At 39.2% G+C, this 20,297-nt stretch overlaps 1 protein-coding gene and 1 pseudogene across 1 annotated transcript; both read left to right on the top strand.

Annotated features, from left to right (window-relative positions):
• The first annotated feature begins 2,983 nt into the window (after positions 1 to 2,983).
• LOC122756348 (olfactory receptor 2B6-like) lies at positions 2,984 to 3,928 on the top strand. Its single transcript, XM_044005603.1, has one exon. It carries the CDS (start codon positions 2,984 to 2,986, stop codon positions 3,926 to 3,928), a length of 945 nt encoding a protein of 314 aa, XP_043861538.1.
• A 14,750-nt stretch (positions 3,929 to 18,678) lies between these two features.
• LOC122754939 lies at positions 18,679 to 19,122 on the top strand (annotated as a pseudogene).
• Positions 19,123 to 20,297: the final 1,175 nt, after the last annotated feature.

Raw genomic sequence — 20,297 nt, 5'->3', positions numbered from 1 at the left:
AGCTAAGAACTTTACCTCCCATTTTACAGAAAAAAAAAATGAGGCCATTCACTTTGAAGTCCCTCTTCTAACTTCTTCTTCATCTCTTATAGTGACCTTCTGCCACTATCACCACTATCTTCTATCTCACATAATGAAGTAGTCTTACTCCTTTCCAAGGCTAATCCCTCCACTTGTCCCAATGATTCCATCCTGTCTCCTTCAATGTATTACTCCCTCAACCCTGCTCTTTTACCTATTTTCAATCTCTCCCTATCTACTGGCTTATGCTCTACTGCTTACAAACATGCTAGAAAAAACCCTCACATATATTCTTCCCTTCGTAGCTAAGCTCTTTAAAAAGGCTGTTTACAACATATTTCTCCACTTGCCTCTCATTCTCTCCTTAACCCTTTACTTAATCTAGCTTCCAACCTTATTACACCAAAACTTCTTTCTCCAAAGTTACTAATGATCTCTCAGTTAGAAAATCCTCATTTTCTCAATCCTCGTTTTCCTTGACCTCTCTGCAGCCTTTGAAATTGTTGATCCCTCTATCTTCCTTAATATTCCTGTGTCTCTGTGTCTTCAGGAACTGTTCTTGCCTGCTTTTCCTCCTATGTATCTAACCATTCCTTTCTTTTTTTATTTTGCTGGATCCTCTCCAGATCACACCCATTAACTGTAGCTAAAAGTTCTGTTCCCGGCCCTATTCACGTCTTCCTTTATACTTCATCTGGTGATTTCATCAGCTCCCATGAATTTAATTACCATCTCTTTGCTGATGATTCTCAAATCTATATGTCCTGCCCCAAACCTTCTTCTGACCTCTAATCTCACATCTCCAATTGCCTTTCAAATATGTCAAACTGGATGCCCCATAGACATCTTAAGCTCAACATGTCCAAAATAGAACTCATTGTCTTTCTCCCTAAACCCTCTCCCCATACACACCTTCCATATTAGTATGGAGGGCAATATCATCCTCCCAGTCCCTCAGAATCACTAGCACCTTCTATCTGTTAATTTTTTTTCCTTTTTGTTCTGAACATAGTTTACATCGCATATATTTGTTTGCAAGTTGACTTCAGTAAGATACTTGAGGGCAGGAACTGTGTTTGTTTTTTGGTTTTGCTTTTTTAAAAAAAAAATCAGTGTTTATCACCATGCCTGGCACATAGTAGGCACTTTATAAAATTTGTTTATTGATTTAATAAAAGGGGCATCTATAAGAGATGTTATGAAGGTATAATTGACAAGACTTGGCAACAGGTTGGATAAGGTGGGGAGTGGTGAGAGTGAGGCATCAAGGAAGACACCTAAACTTCTACCCTTGATAAATAGGAAGAAGGTGGCATGCTTTATATTAACAAGGAAATTTGGAAAAGGGGGAAATTGTAGGGAAAAGACAATGAGTTCTGTTTTGGACCAATTTAATTTAAGATATTGACGGGGGATTTCCAACTTGAGATATTCACTAGGCATTTAGAAATGCAGGACTGGAACTCAGGAGGAAGGTTAGAAGTAGATGAATGGATCTAAGAATCATCTATATAAAAGTATTCATTGAATCCAAGGGAGATGATGAGATGACCAGGAGAAATAGTATAGAGTGAGAAGAAAAGAGGTCCCAGGACTGAGACTTGGGGGACACACATGATTAGTGAGAGTAATGATGAAGATACAGAAAGGAGCCTGAGAGTGAGTAGTCAGGTAGGTAGGAAAAGAACCAGGAGAGTACGGTGTCATGAAAACCTAGAAAAAACAGTGTCATATAGAAGAATGTAATTGACAGTGTGAAAGGCTGTAGAGGAATCAAGGATAAAGGTTGAGAAAAGGCCATTAGAAGTGGCCATTAAGAAATCATTGGGGGGCGGCTAGGTGGCGCAGTGGATAAAGCACTGGCCCTGGATTCAGGAGTACCTGAGTTCAAATCCGGCTTCAGACACTTAACACTTACTAGCTGTGTGACCCTGGGCAAGTCACTTAACCCCAATTGCCTCACTAAAAAAAAAAAAAAAGAAATCATTGGTAACTTTAAACAGGGTAGTTCCACTTCAATGACTCATTTCACTGTATCAGACTACTAAACAGCTTAAGCCTACATATCAGCTGTTCATCCTGAAGATTGCTGAGAGGGATTCCCAGGATTCAGGCCCTAATAGGTCAGGAGAAAAAGCTGGAATTACTTCTAGTTGTTTAACTCTGAAGGGGTAAGAGAAAGCATAGGCTTGATTTCAGAGAATTCAGATACTATTATAATGAGAATATTTTACCGGGAGTAAAATCCAGGGACTGACCCTTCATTATTTTATATTTCAGAATCATGTTAACTTCTGAAGATGAGTAACAGAAAATCACAACCTCCATTATCATAGGAGGTGGATTATTAATGGAATTCCAATCACCATGATACCTTCAATAACAAACAGTGGAACCACAGGATCCAGTCTATGTCTCCCTTTCTCATGATTCACCTCCTTTCTTCAGGCAATGTCTGTCATCTACTTATGCTGTGTTTGGGTAGCTCTGGTCCTTTTTTATCCAGAATCTCTCTTGTGTTACCTCATGCTTTGTTTTACCCTCCACAACCCCATAAAGTTGGTGGGAAGGAATGGGTAGGGTAGCATTTCAGTTTTACATCAAATAAATTAAAGTTGACTGTTTGAGTAACTAACCTGATGTCATGCAACAAGTAACTAACAAAACCAGACTCAAGCCCAGGTCTCCCGAGCATTGCTCTCATGTTCTGTGTTTGTTCATGTTCTCTTCCCAAGGATCACTGTGCAACATAGTAATTAATGTCCCCCTCACTATTTCATTACATGCAGTATACCAGAAAAAGAAACAATATAAGTCTACTGAAATGACACTTGTAATTGGGATTTGACCTCAGAACCTTATAGTTTTATTTTTCTCAGTGCCTTTCACCCATGATAATCATTCACTTCTAACAAGCATTTTCCTCCAGATCTCAATCAAAAGGATATTTGAAAGTGCCAAAATGTGGACCAGCAACCAGAGCTCCTTGGAAGGCTTTGTTCTCCTGGGCTTTTCTGATCGCCCTTGGCTAGAGAAACCACTATTTGTTATCTTTCTAGTGGCCTATATATTTGCACTCTTTGGCAACATCTCCATAATACTTGTTTCTCGCCTAGATCCCCAGCTTAACAGCCCAATGTACTTCTTTGTCTCCAACCTTTCCCTGTTGGACCTCTGCTATACCACCAGCACTGTCCCACAAATGCTTGTCAACCTCTGGGGCCCAGAGAAAACCATAAGCTATGGTGGTTGTGTTGCTCAACTCTACATCTTCTTGGCCTTGGGTTCAACTGAGTGTATCCTATTGGCCATAATGGCCTTTGACCGCTATGCTGCCATTTGCAAACCCCTTCACTACCCAGTCATCATGAATCAGAGGCGTTGTGTGCATATGGCAGCTGGGACGTGGTTTAGTGGGTTTGCTAATTCCCTGGTCCAATCAACACTCACAGTAGTGGTCCCAAGATGTGGCAGGAAAATTTTGGACCACTTCTTCTGTGAGGTGCCTGCCCTGCTGAAATTAGCCTGCACTGACACCCATGTAAATGAGGCTGAACTCAATGTGCTTGGTGCCCTGCTTCTCTTGGTGCCCCTTACCCTTATATTAGGTACCTATGGCTTCATTGCACAAGCAGTGATGAAAATCCGTTCAGCTGAAAGCCGTTGGAAGGCTTTTAATACTTGTGCCTCTCACCTACTGGTAGTCTCCATGTTTTACTTCACAGCCATTAGTATGTATGTCCAGCCCCCCTCGAGCTACTCCCACGATCGGGGCAAAGTTATGGCCCTCTTCTATGGGATTGTCACACCCACCCTCAATCCTTTCATTTATACTTTGAGAAACAAGGATGTCAAGTCTGCCCTACGGAGGGCACTGACAAAGGAGTTTTGGGTCAAGGTAAGGTAAATACAATAAGTAGAATTTGAGGGTAGTGTTGAACTTTTTTTTTTTTTTTGCCTTTTAAGGCATACGTGTGGAATTGAGAGATAAGAGATAGTATCACGAATAACAAAGACCACAAAAGAAGACAATAAAAAGAAATAATTCTTGGTAGTATATATGTGTAGATAACTTTGGGAGGTAATTTGTACTCATCAATTAATTCAAATATTGTTTTGTACTTACAGGTTCGGATCTAAGCACTGTTTCCATTCACCTTCTCCCCTCCCACCACTAGACTTAAGTGTGACTTGGGGAATTTAATTTTATTCATGTTTATTTTGTATAAGCCACTAGGTGGCAGGCTGGAAAGAGTGCTTTTGATTGAATCAGAAAAATCTGAACCTCAAGGCTGACTGAGCCACTTACCAGTTGTATGACCCTATTGTTATCTGTAAAATGGAGATAATGATAACACCTATTTCACAAGATTTTTGTGAGGATCAAATGTGATAATATAAGTGAAGTGTTTTGCAAACCTTAAAGTGGTATATAAATAATAACTAGAATTATTATTATTATTAAATACATGCTGCATATAAGATACTGTCCTAGGACTGTCTTAGGTGCTGAGATACGGACATTCAACATTAATTCTAAAAACATTTATAAAATACCTACATTGTTTATGGAATAAAAGGAGATAACAAAGGTAACACAGTAAGCATTCAATACAGTAAGAAGAATAATACATATATAGAGAACTATAAGACAAAATAGACATGGCAAATGAATAGTATACATACTAACAATGTACTATGATAATTTTATGGAAGGAAAGATTTCAGACTTAGGGAAACAGGGACAGCTTCATGGCTGGTTGGAAAGGAGATTAGAAGATAGCTGATCCAACCCCATTATTTAGAGATGAGGAAACCAAGGTTCAGGGAATCTGAGTGACTTACATGAGGTCATATGGAAGGTAACCATCAGAGGCATGGTTTGAACCTAGGTCCTCTGTTTCCAGAGCCAGTGATGTTTTTCCCATAGTACCATGCTGAGGTGGCATTATAAAGTTATGGGATGCTTAGGATTTCACAATAGAAGGACTAGATCCATTAACTGATGCACATTTTTTAAAATTTGCTATAATTTCTTCCACCTGTAAAAAATGTACTGAAAATAAAAATTATAAGAAGATATGAAAATTTTAATTTGAAATAAAAATTTCCATTCTTCTGTCTCTATTTGCTTTATGGATAAAACTGCCTCAATTGACACAGATTAGCCCTTTGAAATATTCTTAAATTTCTGGTCCTTCTTTAACAGTCACAAGTAGAGAAGGAGGTTAGTTAAGGAATAAGGAAAAGTTCAAGTTTCTACATAAGTCTCTACATAGATATGGGAAAAATATACATATAATTTTGAAGTATAGAGTGATCTACTTAGCTAGAGTGAATGTGAATGGGGTATGTACAAAATAAAGATGGAAAGAAAAGTAGGAATTATATAATGACAGGAGCCTTGAATGTCAAAATAAGTTATTCGAACTTCATTCAGTAAACAAAAGAAAGTCATTGCAGCATTTTGAGCAGTGAAATGACATCATCAGATTTGTGCATATAGAAGTGGTATGAATGACAGACTGGAGTAGTAGGAGATAGGTGACTATTACCATAGACAATAATTGTAATGAGTACATGAATTAAGGTGATGGCAGTGAGAATGAAAATGAGAAGACATAACTGAGAGTTAATATGGAGAAAAATTTGACAACTAATTGGATATGACTTATGAAGAATAATGAAGAGTCAAGCTTGTATAACTAGGGAAAGAATTATGTTATTAACAGAAAGAAGGCACAAAGTCAATGTTATAATTAAGGCAAAATTAAGATATTTTATATTCTGCTAAAACAATGCATAACTGGCATGCTAAAGCCAAACAAGTGATTTTAAGTTATTCTTTATTGTGGATACATACTGTAAAACTGTAGGACATATTGTCTATTTTTTGTTGTTTTTTGGTGAGGCAATTGGGGTTAAGTGACTTGCCCAGGGTCACACAGATAGTAAGTGTCAAGTGTCTGAGGTCGGATTTGAACTCAGGTCCTCCTGAATCCAGGGCTGGTACTCTGTGCCACCTAGCTGCCCTGAACATATTGTCTACTGATAGACTGTGTTAGTTTGTATATTTAACTTCAATTCATTGACCTAGAGCTGTCATTCAATGATCCAAGTTTATGATCCCTCCAAGGCTTTCTTCTTGATCATAATATCTGATTCCAAGTGACAATTAGATTATTTTTGATTTGGGGGTTTTGTTTTGTTTTGTTTTTTGTTTTTGCTTTGTTTCTTTTGGCAGGGCAATGAGGGTTAAGTAACTTGCCCAGGGTCACACAGCTAGTAAGTGTCAAGTGTTTGAGGCTGGATTTGAACACAGGTCCTCCTGAATTCAGGTCTGGTGCTTTATCCACCTAGCTGCCCCCAACAACTAGATTTTTTAAATTCAGAAGGGAATAAACTAGGAAAGGCATATTCAGGAAGAAATGAACAACAATGGCAAATGTAGATACTGTTTTCCCCACCTTAGATCCCTTCCCATTTGTCTTACACTACCAGATAACAATAAGGCCATTTGGAATGCAAGCAAGTTTTCATAGTCAACAAAACAAAAAAGTGCTAGTGACTTAGAAATCGAAGGTCTAAAAGCCAACATATGTTCATTAAAACAAGTAAAATAAGTACCAGGAGTGTGATTGTGTGATAGATAACTTAGAATGAAGCTCCTACATCACCACATCATATCAATCATAAAAGCTCCAAACAATGCAACAAAAATAATGACATGCAACTATGTGGTATAGTGAAAAATACACTAGACTCAGGTCCAGGAGTCCATACTCCATGCAATCAATTTTTATCTCTGTTCAGATAATTGAGAGAGAGAGAGAGAGAGAGAGAGAGAAAGAGAGAGAGAGAGAGAAAGAGAGAGAGAGAAATCCAGCCCTAAACTTTTTCCTAAATTTCAGTCTTATATTATCAACTCCTTATTGGACATCTCAAACAGAATGTCCTATAGACATCTAAATTCAATATGTCCAAAACGGAATTCATTATCTTTCCCCAAAATCTACCACTTCTCTAAGCTTACCCATAGTTATCAGGATATCACCATCCTCCTAGTCAGACTCTCAATGTCATACTCAATTCCTCACTCTCAATCTAGACTGTTGAAAGTTTTGTCACTTCACTGATCCAACCATTCTGGAAGTAATTTGGAACCATGACCAAAAGGCTAGGCACCTTTGACCCAGTAATACCATGACTAGGTCTGTATCCTAAAGAGATCATAAAAAAGGGAAAAGGACAGGCATACACAAAAGTATTTATAGCTGCTCTTTTTGTGGTGGCAAAGAATTGGAAATTGAGGGGATGGCTGTCAATTGGGGAATGGCTAAACAAGCTATGGTATATGAATGTGATGGATTACTATTGTCCCATAAGAAAAGATGAGCAGGCAAATTTCAGAAAAACCTGGAAAGACTTACATGAATTGATGTATCAGTAACATTGTGTTATGGTCAACCGAGATAGACTTATCTCTTCTCAGCAATACAATGATCCAAGGCAACGCCAAAAGACTCATGATGGAAAATGCTGTCTAAATCCAGAACTATGAAGTCTGCATGCACATTGAGGCATACTATTTTCACTTTTGTTGTTGTCTTGTGCAGTGGTTATTGTTGTTTCTTCTTTCTTGTGTTTTGTTTCCTTTTCCAGCTTGCTGGCTGAAGAAAAGGAGGGAAGGAGAAAATTTGAGAACTCTAAATCTTAAAAAATGAATGTTAAAATGATTTTTACATGTAATTGGAAAAAATAAAATACTATTAAAGTTTTTTCATTTCAAATTTCACACTTCATATGTCAACAAATTCAGCAATGTACAGTGAAATATCAATGTCTTAATTTCAATAGCCTTCAGAATCATTGAAAGACCAATAAAAGAATTGTGAAAATATTAAGGAAATGATAGAAATTATAGCTCTCAGGGGAGATATTAGCATATGTACTCAGAAAGTAGAGGATTTAGAATAAATAAGAGACATGTTTTCCAAAATAGTAGATTCTCAGAAAAGGAAAAAGCAGAACTAAAATGGAACGCTACAGAGGCAGAATGAATATTAAATTAAGAAAATAAATGCACAATGCTGAAAAAAAGGAAACGGAGATAATCTAAAGAATATAGATCTTCCAAAAAACAGTAGGGATATCAGGAAAAAGACAAGAAAATTGGTCAGAAATATTGGGAGCAGATAGCAAAGCAGAGATCAAAAGTATACAGAAAACATCAACAGAAAGATGCTCCAAGTTCAACTCACCAAGGAACTTTGTAGTCAGACTTCATAATTATACAAAACAACAAATTTTGCAGGCAACCAAGAAAAAACCTTCCACATTTCAAGGAAACCAAATCAGAATAATATTTGATTACTATTTATAAGAAATGAAAGAAAATATTATAATATGATATTCCAAAAAGCAAAGATATTTTAACTTGTAAAATAACCTCCTGCAAAGTTGAAACTAATCATAAAATAAAATAGTTGAGCATTTATCAGGAGAGAAAATATATATTCATCCTTTCAAAAGAATTTAGAGGTAAGTGGAGCATTCAATATGCAAACTAACCAAAGAGAGGAAAATGTGTTTAGTCAGCAATGAAAGACTAAGAAATGAAATTTATGTTTCCATGTGGTTATGACTACACAAGGTCATGAGTGTGTGTGAAAACTTTATTCTCTTATCATAAAAAGTTCACATTGTCTGAAAGACAATATCAGTGAATAAAAGAATCCAAGAAACAAAAGACATAAGGAGAAATAACAAAAGACAGAATGCAACAAAATGAGGAGAAATGTAAGAAAAAAGAAACATTTTAAGGGAAAATATTCTTTCATTAGTAATTCAACATTATTAATGGTGGAATAATACAAACCCCTCCAGAAAGAAAAAGGAGGGGGCAGCTAGGTGGCACAGTTGATAGAGCACCAGCCCTGGATTCAGGAGGACCTGAGTTCAAATCCGGTCTCAGACACTCACTAGCTGTGTGACCCTCAGCAAGTCACTTAACCCCAATTGCCTCACCAAAAAAAAAAGAAAGAAAGAAAGAAAGACAGAAAGAAAGAAAGAAAGTAAAAAAGAAGGAAGAAAGGAAGAAAGAAAAGAAAAGAAAAGAAAAGAAAAGAAAAGAAAAGAAAAGAAAAGAAAAGAAAAGAAAAGAAAAGAAAAGAAAAGAAAAGAAAAGAAAAGAAAAGAAAAGAAAGGAAAAAGGAAGAATGGTACAGAAAGTCTCAGAGAAAAACTGCTGAGCATTTAGGAGGTAAACAGAATGCTTTCAATTTCTCCCCTTATTTTTAAGATAGTGTGAGAATAGTGATAAGAACTTAGGACATTCATATAGGACATGTGAATTGAAGACCACCAAAAGAAAAAATATTTCATCAGCACCATGAAGTGATTCCAACAGAGACTGGATACAATAATATGTGTGTCTTACAATGAAGTTAGTTTGTGGAGTAGGTCATTGATCACTTAAGAACAAGCTCTCCAAGGTGAGTATCTTGGCTCTCAGCACTACCTAACACCCAATGGCAGGGGCTGGAGAGAAGAAGATAAGAATGGGATGGAAGCCTGGAAATAAATACATTAACTCATAGAGAGTTGAAAAAAAGGATGTGTGTGTGTGTGTGTGTGTGTGTGTGTGTGTGTGTGTGATCTCCAAAGGAAGCATGGCATGACATCAAAAAGGGAAAAACCAAAATGAAAAGAGAAAAGAATGATAGCCCTCTGACTTACTTTATTGACTAATCCTTGACTAAAACTCCTGCCTTCAAGAATCTGTACGGAGAAGAAAGAGGAGGAGAAAAAGAGGACAAGGGCAAAGAGGAAGCAGAGGAGGAGAAGAAGGAGGAGGAAGAGGAAAAGTAGTGAAACTAAAGGGAGGACTTTAGCAATGTTAATATGTGGCCTGGTTGGAAGCAAGAACAATGTTTCTGTCCCAGGAGGCCCACAACTGATAGAAAACCACAAAGAGAACAAGCAAGGATCAATCAAACTGAAATTTATAAAATATAAAATACCCAAGAGGGAGAAAGAATTAAGAAAAAGCATATGGGGAAGCTGGTTGGTACAGTGGATAAAGCACCGGCCCTGGATTCAGGAGGTCCTGAGTTCAAATCTGGCCTCAGACACTTGACAATTACTAGCTGTGTGACCCTGGGCAAGTCACTTAACCCTCCTTGCCCCCCCCAAAAAAACCCCACATAGAATGATAATGTTTCTTATAAGGGGGCACTACAAATTAATAACACTGAAATCAAAAGAATGAATAAGGAATGGGGAGGTGGAGTGAAGAGGTAAGAATTTAGCTCCAAATTTTTATGTGAGTACTGGACTCTTACCTGAGCTTGAAAAGCAAAAGGTAAAAAAAAAAAAAGAAGTGGGGGAGGGAAGGTGGAGGAGGAGAAAATATTGACTGAATTAATGAATGAGTGAGTGAATGAATGAATTGTATTCAAAATTAGGCGTGGTGACATAAGAGGTCTGGAGTTGATGGGAGGGAACTGGGATCAGATTAGTGTAAACAAACAGAGAAGAAAATCATAAAAGTTGTCTTAAGTAAAAACAAACTTGGAGCAGCTAGCTGATGCAGTGGATCGAGCACTGGCCCAAAAGTCAAGAGAACCTGAGTTCAAATTTGATCTCAGACACTTGATACTTACTTGATACTTACTATGATACTCACTATGATACTTACTTGATACTTGATATTTGATACTTACTTACTTGATACTTACTATCCCTGGGCAAGTCACTTAACACAAATTCCTTCCCAAAAAGGAAACAAAAAAGTTAAAAACAAGCAACATTTATAATGCTTAATAAAAATGAATTAAATTCCCTAATAAATGAAAGAATGAAAGAATGGATGTTTTTAAGTATTGCATATAAGAAACACAGTTCTATAGAAATATTTAGAATGTAAAAAGGCAATACAAATAACCCTGCACACACACCACGTGCTATAATATCTAAATTCTTTTTTTTTTAGTGAGGCAATTGGGATTAAGTGACTTGCCCAGGGTCACACAGCTAGTAAGTGTTAAGTGTCTGAGGACAGATTTGAGCTCAGGTCCTCCTGAATCCAGGGCCGGTGCTCCATCCACTGCACCAGCTAGCTGCCCCATATCTAAATTCTTTTTTTTTTTTTTTTGCGGGGCAATGGGGGTTAAGTGACTTGCCCAGGGTCACACAGCTAGTAAGTGTCAAGTGTCTGAGGCCGGATTTGAACTCAGGTACTCCTGAATCCAGGGCCGGTGCTTTATCCACTGCACCACCTAGCTGCCCCCCCATATCTAAATTCTTAAAAGAAAATCCAGATGAAATATAAAAGGACATGCATAGTAACAGAATAATAATGAGACTTTAATATTCAACTCTCAAGGCTGAATAAATCTAAGAGAAATAAAAATATAAAACTGAACAGAAACTCTATACAATCAGCTAAAACAAGACCTGGAACTGATTATGGCTTAGTTCATAAGTTTCTTATCACAAAACTCAAACTTAAATTGAAGGAAAAAATAGAATGGGAAAAATAAGAGATTTCTTCAAGAAAATTAGCAATATTGAAAGAAAATTTCATGCAAAATGGGCATGATAAAAGATAAAAGTAGTAAGGATTTAACAGAAACAGAAGAAATTAAGATAAGATAGCAAGAATACACAGAACAATTATACCAGAACAATCTTAGCATCATAATAACCATCATGGTGTGGTTACTGATCTTGAGTCAGACATCCTAGAGACTAAAGTCAAACAGGCCTTAGGAAGCATTGTTAACAGAAAGGCTAGAGGAGGTGATAGAATTCCAGCTATTTAAAAATCCTAAAAGACAATTGTTAAAAGTTCTGCACTCAATATGCCAGCAAAGGCCAAGATGGCAGAGTGATGAAGGCACCCTCTGAAACCCTCCCAAATTTCCTCTTCATACAACTACATAACCACTCATGAATTGTTCCAGGAGCAGAGAAACAGCTTTACAGCCCAGGAAAAAAGGTCTGTCTTACTTGGGTGGGATGGAAGCGAAGTATGATGACTATAGCAGCAGCAGTAGCCACTGCAGCAGTAGCAGCAATAGTGACAGTGGTCCAAAGTAGCGTAAGTGGCCAGGGGGTTGCTTGAGGCTGTGGCAATTGCTAAAGTGGTGATAATAGCAGCAGTCTATGTGGCAGCTGCAGTGAGTCTCATAGCAGGACACCTGTGGCAGGGCTCTAAACTTGGAAAAAACCACCAGGGAGGCCCTACCCTCCCACAAACCAGCAGTTCCCTAGGCAAGTGAGCAGTCCAAGCCAGCATAGTTCAAAACTATGGCAAATCTAGATAGTTGACTAAAAACAGAGACATCGCCTTGACAATAAAGGTCCTTATAGTCAAAGCTATGATTTTTTTTCTGTTAGCAATGTATGACTGTGTTAAGGGGTAAAATGGGCTACTGGGTTTGGGGTAAGGGTAGGGGTTCTTAGGAATTCCTCTTTAAAGAATTACACCCTCTTGCACACAAAAGCAGTTAGAATAAGATGGTAGTTTATTTAGGGGCAAGGGAAGGGAAGGGGTGGGGAAGGGAAACCATGAAAGAAATCCTTGGACTTCTCATGGGGAGAGAGGTAGGGAACAAAGTACATGGCTTTGAGGTACCAATCTCTTCGAGCAAGAGTCTGGCAGGTACTTTTATAGAGGATTCATGGGCGACCATTTGACTGTGGAAAGTTCCTTTAGTGAGGGAGGACCATCCCCCACTGGTGGTGGCTGGAGGAATTGGGTGAGGGGTGGCTACGGATCTCTCAAGCCATCTCTCCCTTCAGGACACAAAGGCTGCAGCCACACCCAAACTTATCTCCCCAGGGGTAAGGGAGATCAGAATGAAGGGTGGAGGGTCCCCAAAGCTAGCTCAATCTGATCTGGTTCTGCTTATATCTCTAGGCGTATCTGTCCTCTGGTTTAGTTTCTCAAGGAGAAGATTCCTTGATGTGCCCCAGAGAACTTCTGGGGTGCTCTGCACCCCATGACATTTCCCCACTTCTCTATATATAAGGAAAGAAGATGAAGATTCTTCTGAAACTGCTTCATGCTGAGCGGGGTCGAAGAAATCACAGCTCAAGGGAGGGGGAGGGGAGAGAAGTGGAGAAGGCCTGGAGTGTGTGGAGCTGTGAGGTCCAGAGGGTCCAGAGGCGACATGTAGGCACAGTGCCATGAATCCTTGAGCCTAGATGGAAGAGACTTAACCAAAAAATTAAAACTGACCAGAGCAAAAATGAAAAAGGACTTTATCAGATCAGGAGTAAAAGTGTAGCCACTTTTTTCCCAGTGGAAGCTGGAAAGGCTGAATGCAGGACAGGGCATGGCCTGCCTTACTAGAGTTAAGTAATCAGATCAAAGCTTAGATCTGTGAGAGGCAGTGTCTGTCTACTTTTTAGGGTCCTTTTACCGCATCCCCACTTTATGCCTTAATTGAATGCTAGGACCTGAACCAGAGAATAAGACAGAGTTCGCCCCAAAACCATTCCTAGGCTTGCCTCCTATGTCCAGCTTGGCCGTGGACTTGACAAGGGGCTTGCCAGGAGACCAAGCTGCAAAGCACTGGGTTTTTCATTAGGCCAATCTCTTGGGTGCTGCCCTGGGGACAAAGAGGTGGGAGAGCTGGCCTCACCTTTGTGCGGCATCCCCCACTTCTGTGTCCTGGTTTACTGCAGCTGCCAGAATCTCGGCCAGCCAGAGTTCTGCTGGTAGCAGATGTGGTGATGGCTGCTGCTTTTATAGAAGCTTGGTCTATGGAGCAGGCACAAGCTATCTTTTCTCTCTCTTTGGCTACTGCCAGGCCAAGGAGTTGTGAGGATGGGATCTGGGGACCCCAGTCTAACTTCTGGAGTTCTCTCCTAATGTCAGGAGCAGACTGGCTGATAAAATGAATATTGAGGACAGTTATTCCTACATCTATTTGGGGGTCTAGGTTTGTATATTTCTTCAGAGAGTCCGCTAAGTGGCTCATGAAGACAGAAGGATTTTCATCAGATCCCTGTGTTATCTCCACCTTTTCATAATTGAGTTGTTTCTTAACCCCCCTTCTCATTCCCTCAACCAAGCAGGTGACCATGTGATTTCTACGAGCCCTGTCTTCCCTGTTATCATAGTTCCATCTCGGTTCTACAACTGGGACAGCTGTAAATCCAGGGACCCCAATCCAATTTCCAATCTGCGAGTGTTCATCCCCAACTTGTACCAATTTGATCCATGGAGTCACCAAGAGTTAGACATGACTGAATGACTGAACAATAACAAATCTTGTGCTTGGGAATAAAGAAATCCTAAATAAATGTAATAAGGCAGAAATAATAAATATAACCATTAAAAAACATTACATAATAAAAAGTAATTAGTAAAAGAAGTATGAGAAGAATGAAGGCAAGTAGAGATGAAATGTTACAAGTCAGGAGTAATTTTTGGTCAAAGTTATGGAAACTAAATAATTATGTTCAAGAAAATGAAAAAATATAGAAGAAAAAATACTATCACTTAGAATTCCAGGCCTAGATTCAGGATTCATCTTCCTGAACTCAAATCTGGCCTCAGATACATTAGCTGTAAGTCATTTAACCCTGTTTGCCTCAATTACTTGTCTATCAAATGACCAGGAGAAGAAACTCTACCAAACTCCTTTTTTTTCATCTGAAAACTGTCTGTTCATATCCTTTGACCATTTCTCAATTGGGGAATGACTTGTATTGTAACAAATTTGACTCAGTTCTCTATACATCTGAAAAATGGGGCCTTCATCAGAAATACTTGCTATGAAAATTGTTTCTCAGTTTTCTGCTTTCCTTCTAATCTTGCTCGTATTGCTTTTGTTTGTGCAAAAATATTTCAATTTGGGGAAGCTAGATGGCACAGTGGATAAAGCACCGGCCCTGGATTCAGGGTTACCTGAGTTCAAATCTGGCCTCAGACACTTCACACTTAACTACCTGTGTGACCCTGGGCAAGTCACATGACCCCAATAGCCTCACCAAAAAAATCAATCAATAAATAAATTTTTAAAAATATATTTCAATTTAATGTAATCAAAACTATCTATTTTGCATTTCATAATGTTATCTAACTCTTATTTGGTCGTAAATTCTTCCCCTCTCCATAGATCTGACAGGTAAGCTATTCCTTCCTTTTCTAATACACATATGGTATCACCTTTTATGTCTAAATCATGTACCCATTTTGAATTTATCTTGGTATCTGGTTCAAGATGTTAGCCAGTAGTTCTAGTCCTGGAGTCAGAAGGATCTGAGTTCAAACTTGGCCTGAAACACTTCTTAGCTGTGTGACCTTGAGCAAGTCACTTAACTTCTGCTTACCTCAGTTTCCTCAACTGTAAAATGGATATCATAATAACACTTACCTTCTAGTTAATTGGGAATAAGTTTATTCTAATCCTTATTGCCAATGCAGTTTTTTGTTTTTTTAGCAACAAACATTTATTTTATTTTCCATTTACATGTAAGGGTAGTTTTCAACATTCATATTCATAAGATTTAGAGTTCCAAATTTTTCTTCCTCCCTCCCTCCCTTTCCTCCCCCCTCCACAAGATCACAATCAGGTTATATATGTACAATCCACAAGTGTTCTTTTTATCAGTTCTTTCTATAGGGGTGCATAAGTAAGCTTCTTCATTAGTTCCTTGGGATTGTCTTGGATCATTGCACTGCTGAGAGTAGTTAAGTCATTCACAATTGCTCATTGAACAATACTGCTGTCACTATGCACAATGTCCTCTCAGCTCTGCTCACTTCACTATACATCGATGTTCATTAGTCTTTCCAGGTTTTTCTGGCATCATCCTGTTTGTCATTTCCTGTAGCACAAGACCATTCCACTACAATCATATAACACAGCTTTTTCCATCACTCCTCAATTGATGGACATTCTCTTGATTCTCAATACTTAGCCTCCACCAAGAGTTGCTATAAATATTTTTTGTACAATTTCCCCCCCTTTTCTCTTTTTCATGATTACTATTGTTAACTGTTTCCCTTCCATCCTATTCCCTTCCCCATGATATTTATTCTATTATCCATCTTCTTTCATTCTATCACTCTTCAAAAGGGATTTACTTCTGTCTGTCCCCTCTCCCACTCTGCCCTTCCTTCTTTTGCCCCGGTCTCTAAATTTATCCCCTTCCCCTCCTATTTTCCTGCAGGGTTAGAGAGATTACTCCACCCAATTGAGTGTGTACATTATTCCCTCCTTGAGCCAATTCTAATGAGATTGAGGTCTTTGAGCCAATTCTGATAAGTGTTAGGCTCATTTACTGCCCAGATTAAATAGATTACTCCACCCAGTTGGGTGTGTGTGTGTTAGTCCCTCCTTGAGGCAGCTCTGATGAGTTTAAGATCTTTGAGCCTTTTCTGATGACTGTAAAATTAATTTACTGCCCTGCTCCTCTCCCATCTCTTCCCCCACTCCATAAGCCTTTTCCTGTTACTTTCATGTAGGATTTTGCTTCTGCCCTTCCCCCTCCCCCAGTGAATTCCCTTCACCCCTCAATTTAACCCTAATGATGTCATCACCTAGCTAAGTGACACAGTGGACAAATCATCACCCCTGGACCCAGGGGGATCCCAGCCAAAACCTGGCCTCAGACACAAGACAGTCGCCCACTGTATGACCCCAAGTATGTCCCCCAGCTCCAATTTTTCTTTTTTTTTTTTTATGGTTCTCTAGGGTCTTGTATTTGAAAGTCAAATTTGCCATTCAGTTCAGGTCTTTTCATCACAAATATCTGAAAGTCTTTTTCATTAAAGTCCCATTTTTTCCACTGAAAGATAATGCTGAGTTTTGCTGGGTAGGTGATTCTTGGTTGTAATCCCATTTCCTTTGCCCTTTGGAATATCATATTCCATGCCCTCTGGTCCTTTAATGTAGAAGCTGCTAGATCTTATGCTATCCTGACTGGGGCTCCACAGTACTTGAATTCTTTCTTTTTGGTAGCTTGCAATATTTTCTCTTTGACCTGAGAGCTCTGGAATTTGGCTATAATATTCCTAGGAGTTTTCTTTTTGGGATCTCTTTCTGGAGGTGATAGGTGGATTCTTTCAATTTCTATTTTAGCTTCTTCTTCTAGAATTTCAGGGCAATTTTCCCTGAGAATATCTTGGAAGATGGTGTCTAAGCTCTTTCCTTGATCATGGTTTTCAGGTAGACCAATAATTTTCAAATTATCTCTCCTGGACCTATTTTCCAGGTCAGCAGTTTTCCCCAGAAGATATTTCACATTGCCCTCTACTTTTTTATTCATTTGGATTTGCTTTATTGTGTCTTGGTTTCTCATAAAGTCACTGGCTTCCATTTGTTCAATCCTAATTCTTAGGCAATTATTTTCATCAGAGAGCTTTTGTACCTCCTTTTCCATTTGACTTTTCAAGCTGTTGACTTTTTTCTCATGTCTTTCCTGCATCACCCTCATTTCTCTTTCCATTTTTTCCTCTACCTCTCTAAACTTTATCTTCAAAGTCCTTTTTGAGCATCTCTATGGCCTGAGACCAATTCATATTTTTCTTGGAAGCTTTAGATATAGGGGCCCTGATGTTGACATCTTCCTCTGAGGGTGCCCCTTGGTCTTCCTTGTTACTGAAGAAACTTTCTATGGTCCTCACCTTTCTCTGTTGGCTCATCTTGCCTTTCTTTTACTAGACTTTTAGGTCCTTAAAGTGGGGCACTGTTTCCAGGCTGCAGTATCCCAAGCTGAAGAAGACCCAGGTGGTATGATTTAAGGAGAATCAGGTTCTTTCCTCGCCCAGCCTGTTTCCTGGTCCTAGATGACCCCAGACCAACTTGCTGACCAACCAGCTTCGTGTGTTGTGGTTGTTAGCTCCGACGAACCTGTGCCCCTCCCCCACCTGGGCCCCTGCTACTGGAGCCTACATCCTGGTTCTCAGCAGGGGTGTAAAATCCAAGTTCTGCCTTAGCACCAGCATAGACCCCTGTAGTCTCTCCCCTGCCCAGGGCTCAGTCCACTCACCAGACTGTGAGCTTAGTTCTAGACGACACTGGTGCTTCAGCTGATTCAGAGGCTCTGGGGGTCTGCTTCTCTGGTGAGGCCTTCCTGGGACTGGATCTGTGTCAGGGTGACTGTGGGGTTGGGCTCAACTCCTGTATCAGCACAGTAGCTCCCTCCTTCTGACCTTCTAAGCGGTTCTTGGCACATTCTTCTGTGAGTTTTTTCAGTTTTGTTTCTTAAAAGGTTATCACTTTTAAGCATTTATTAAGGAGAATAAGAATTTGGTAAAGAGAAAGAGAAAGGTCTAGACTCATCTATCTATTAAAGGGAGAGTACATTTCTAGCTCCCTTCTCCACCCGAGTCCTGAGGAAAGAGCCAATGCAGTTTTTAAAAATAATTTTGCAATTTCGTCCTTGGGGAAGAAAATAAGCATTTATTAAATACCTAATATAAACACTTTACAAATATTATCTCATTTGATCTACCTAACAACCCTAGGAGATAGGTGCTATAATCCACATTCTACTACTACTACTACTACTACTACTACTACTACTCCAACCCCTCCTGTTCCTGCCATTGCTGCTTCTCCCCTGATCCCTTGGAGTGGACCATCCTGGTGCCTCTTTTGTTAACTGGTGGCTGAGGAGACCCCCAGAATCCCTATGCCCAATGAAAAGATGAAGGAAGGAGTCAAGACTGAAAAAAAAGACCACACTAATTTGAAGGTGGCAGGGAAAGATGGTTCAGTGGTGCAATTTAAGATTAAGAGGTGGGGGCAGGGCAGCTAGATGGCGCAGTGGATAGAACACTGGCCCTGGAGTCAGGAGTACCTGAGTTCAAATCCGGCCTCAGACACTTAACACTTACTAGCTGTGTGACCCTGGGCAAGTCACTTAACCCCAATTGCCTCACTTAAAAAAAAAAAAGAAAAAGAAAGATAAACTAATGAAAGCCTGTTGTGAATGACAGGGTTTGTCAGTGAGGCAGATCAGATTCCAATTTGATGGGCAACCAATCAATGAAACACACACACAACTGCGCAGTTGGAAATGGAGGATGAAGTTACATTTGATGTATTCCAGCAGCAGACAGGAGGTCTTTACTAAAAAGAGAACCTGCAACTCTGCTCCAGCACCATGCTCCCAAAGAAAACAATATATTCACAATTATAAAACCAAGATTTGGTTCATCCACATCCTGACTAATGTAAAGAATTAATTGTTATTTGAGGTTTTTATGCCTCAGAGCGCACTGGCCTGGGGCTCCGCAAACCGCAAGGTGCTCCACCCACTAGTTGTAGCCCTTGCCAAGGCTCTGGCACCTCATGTCATCACCACTCACCGACGCCTACATGGGCCTGGCAAAATTATAATGATTGGAAGCGTAGTGAGGGCAGTCATGTGACCGTCAGAGCGGCCATCCCATTGGCTGGGGCTGTGTGGAGTGTTTCTAGGTTTGGGGGAGGAGAATTGGGCATTCTAGGTGGAAGCTGGAAAGGGACAGGCATTCCACTGTGTATTTTCAGCTGATTCCTAGGCGGTGGTATTTTTTCAGGTATTATAATTTCCCTTTCCTCATTTTATTTCCTTTCCCTTGATCCTACTGATCCCGTTTGTGTTTGTTTGTTTTTTAAGTTCGTTCTTGTTAAAATAAATCTTGTTCTGTTTTGAGGGAGGCTGCTGGTCTCCTTCCTTGCCCCAATATTGCGGCAAGCCACTTAGCTAGCACTCCCCAATTAAAAATTGGTCCCCACACTACTGCAGTATAGTTTTCTCTCTTTTCTGATTTCTTTCCCCCATTCCTTTATTGTACATAAAGTAACTGGTGTATGTGCACAGGCATAATGTGTATTTTTAAACTAAATGGCTGATTGATATGTTTTCATCAAAATCAAATAGAGATGGGGAAGCGAAAAACAAACTGGTTCTGTGAAAATATCCCTTTTCTCCATTAGTGGCATGTTCATTCAACTTTTATCTTTATATTCCAGTAAGCTATTTTGCTCACATTGTTTGACAACAACAACAACACAAAAAATCCTTGCATACTTTGTTCGATTGAATAATTTCAATGTTTTTCCTTTATCATTATAAAACCAAGGATGATTTTATAACTTTTTTGTACATGGCTGTTACATATAGGGCAATCTCTGTCTCTCAGTAGGGATAAATTACTATAAAGAAATTGATCATAGATAGTTTTCCCTTCAAGTCAAACATCTTGTTGTTTAAATAAACTTCTTGTTTAAAATAAACGAATGAATGAATAGATAAATGAATAA

The sequence above is a fragment of the Dromiciops gliroides genome, chromosome 4 (assembly GCF_019393635.1).
Source record: "Dromiciops gliroides isolate mDroGli1 chromosome 4, mDroGli1.pri, whole genome shotgun sequence".
Taxonomy (NCBI): domain Eukaryota; kingdom Metazoa; phylum Chordata; class Mammalia; order Microbiotheria; family Microbiotheriidae; genus Dromiciops; species Dromiciops gliroides.
This window is presented reverse-complemented; position numbering and strand designations above follow the sequence as displayed.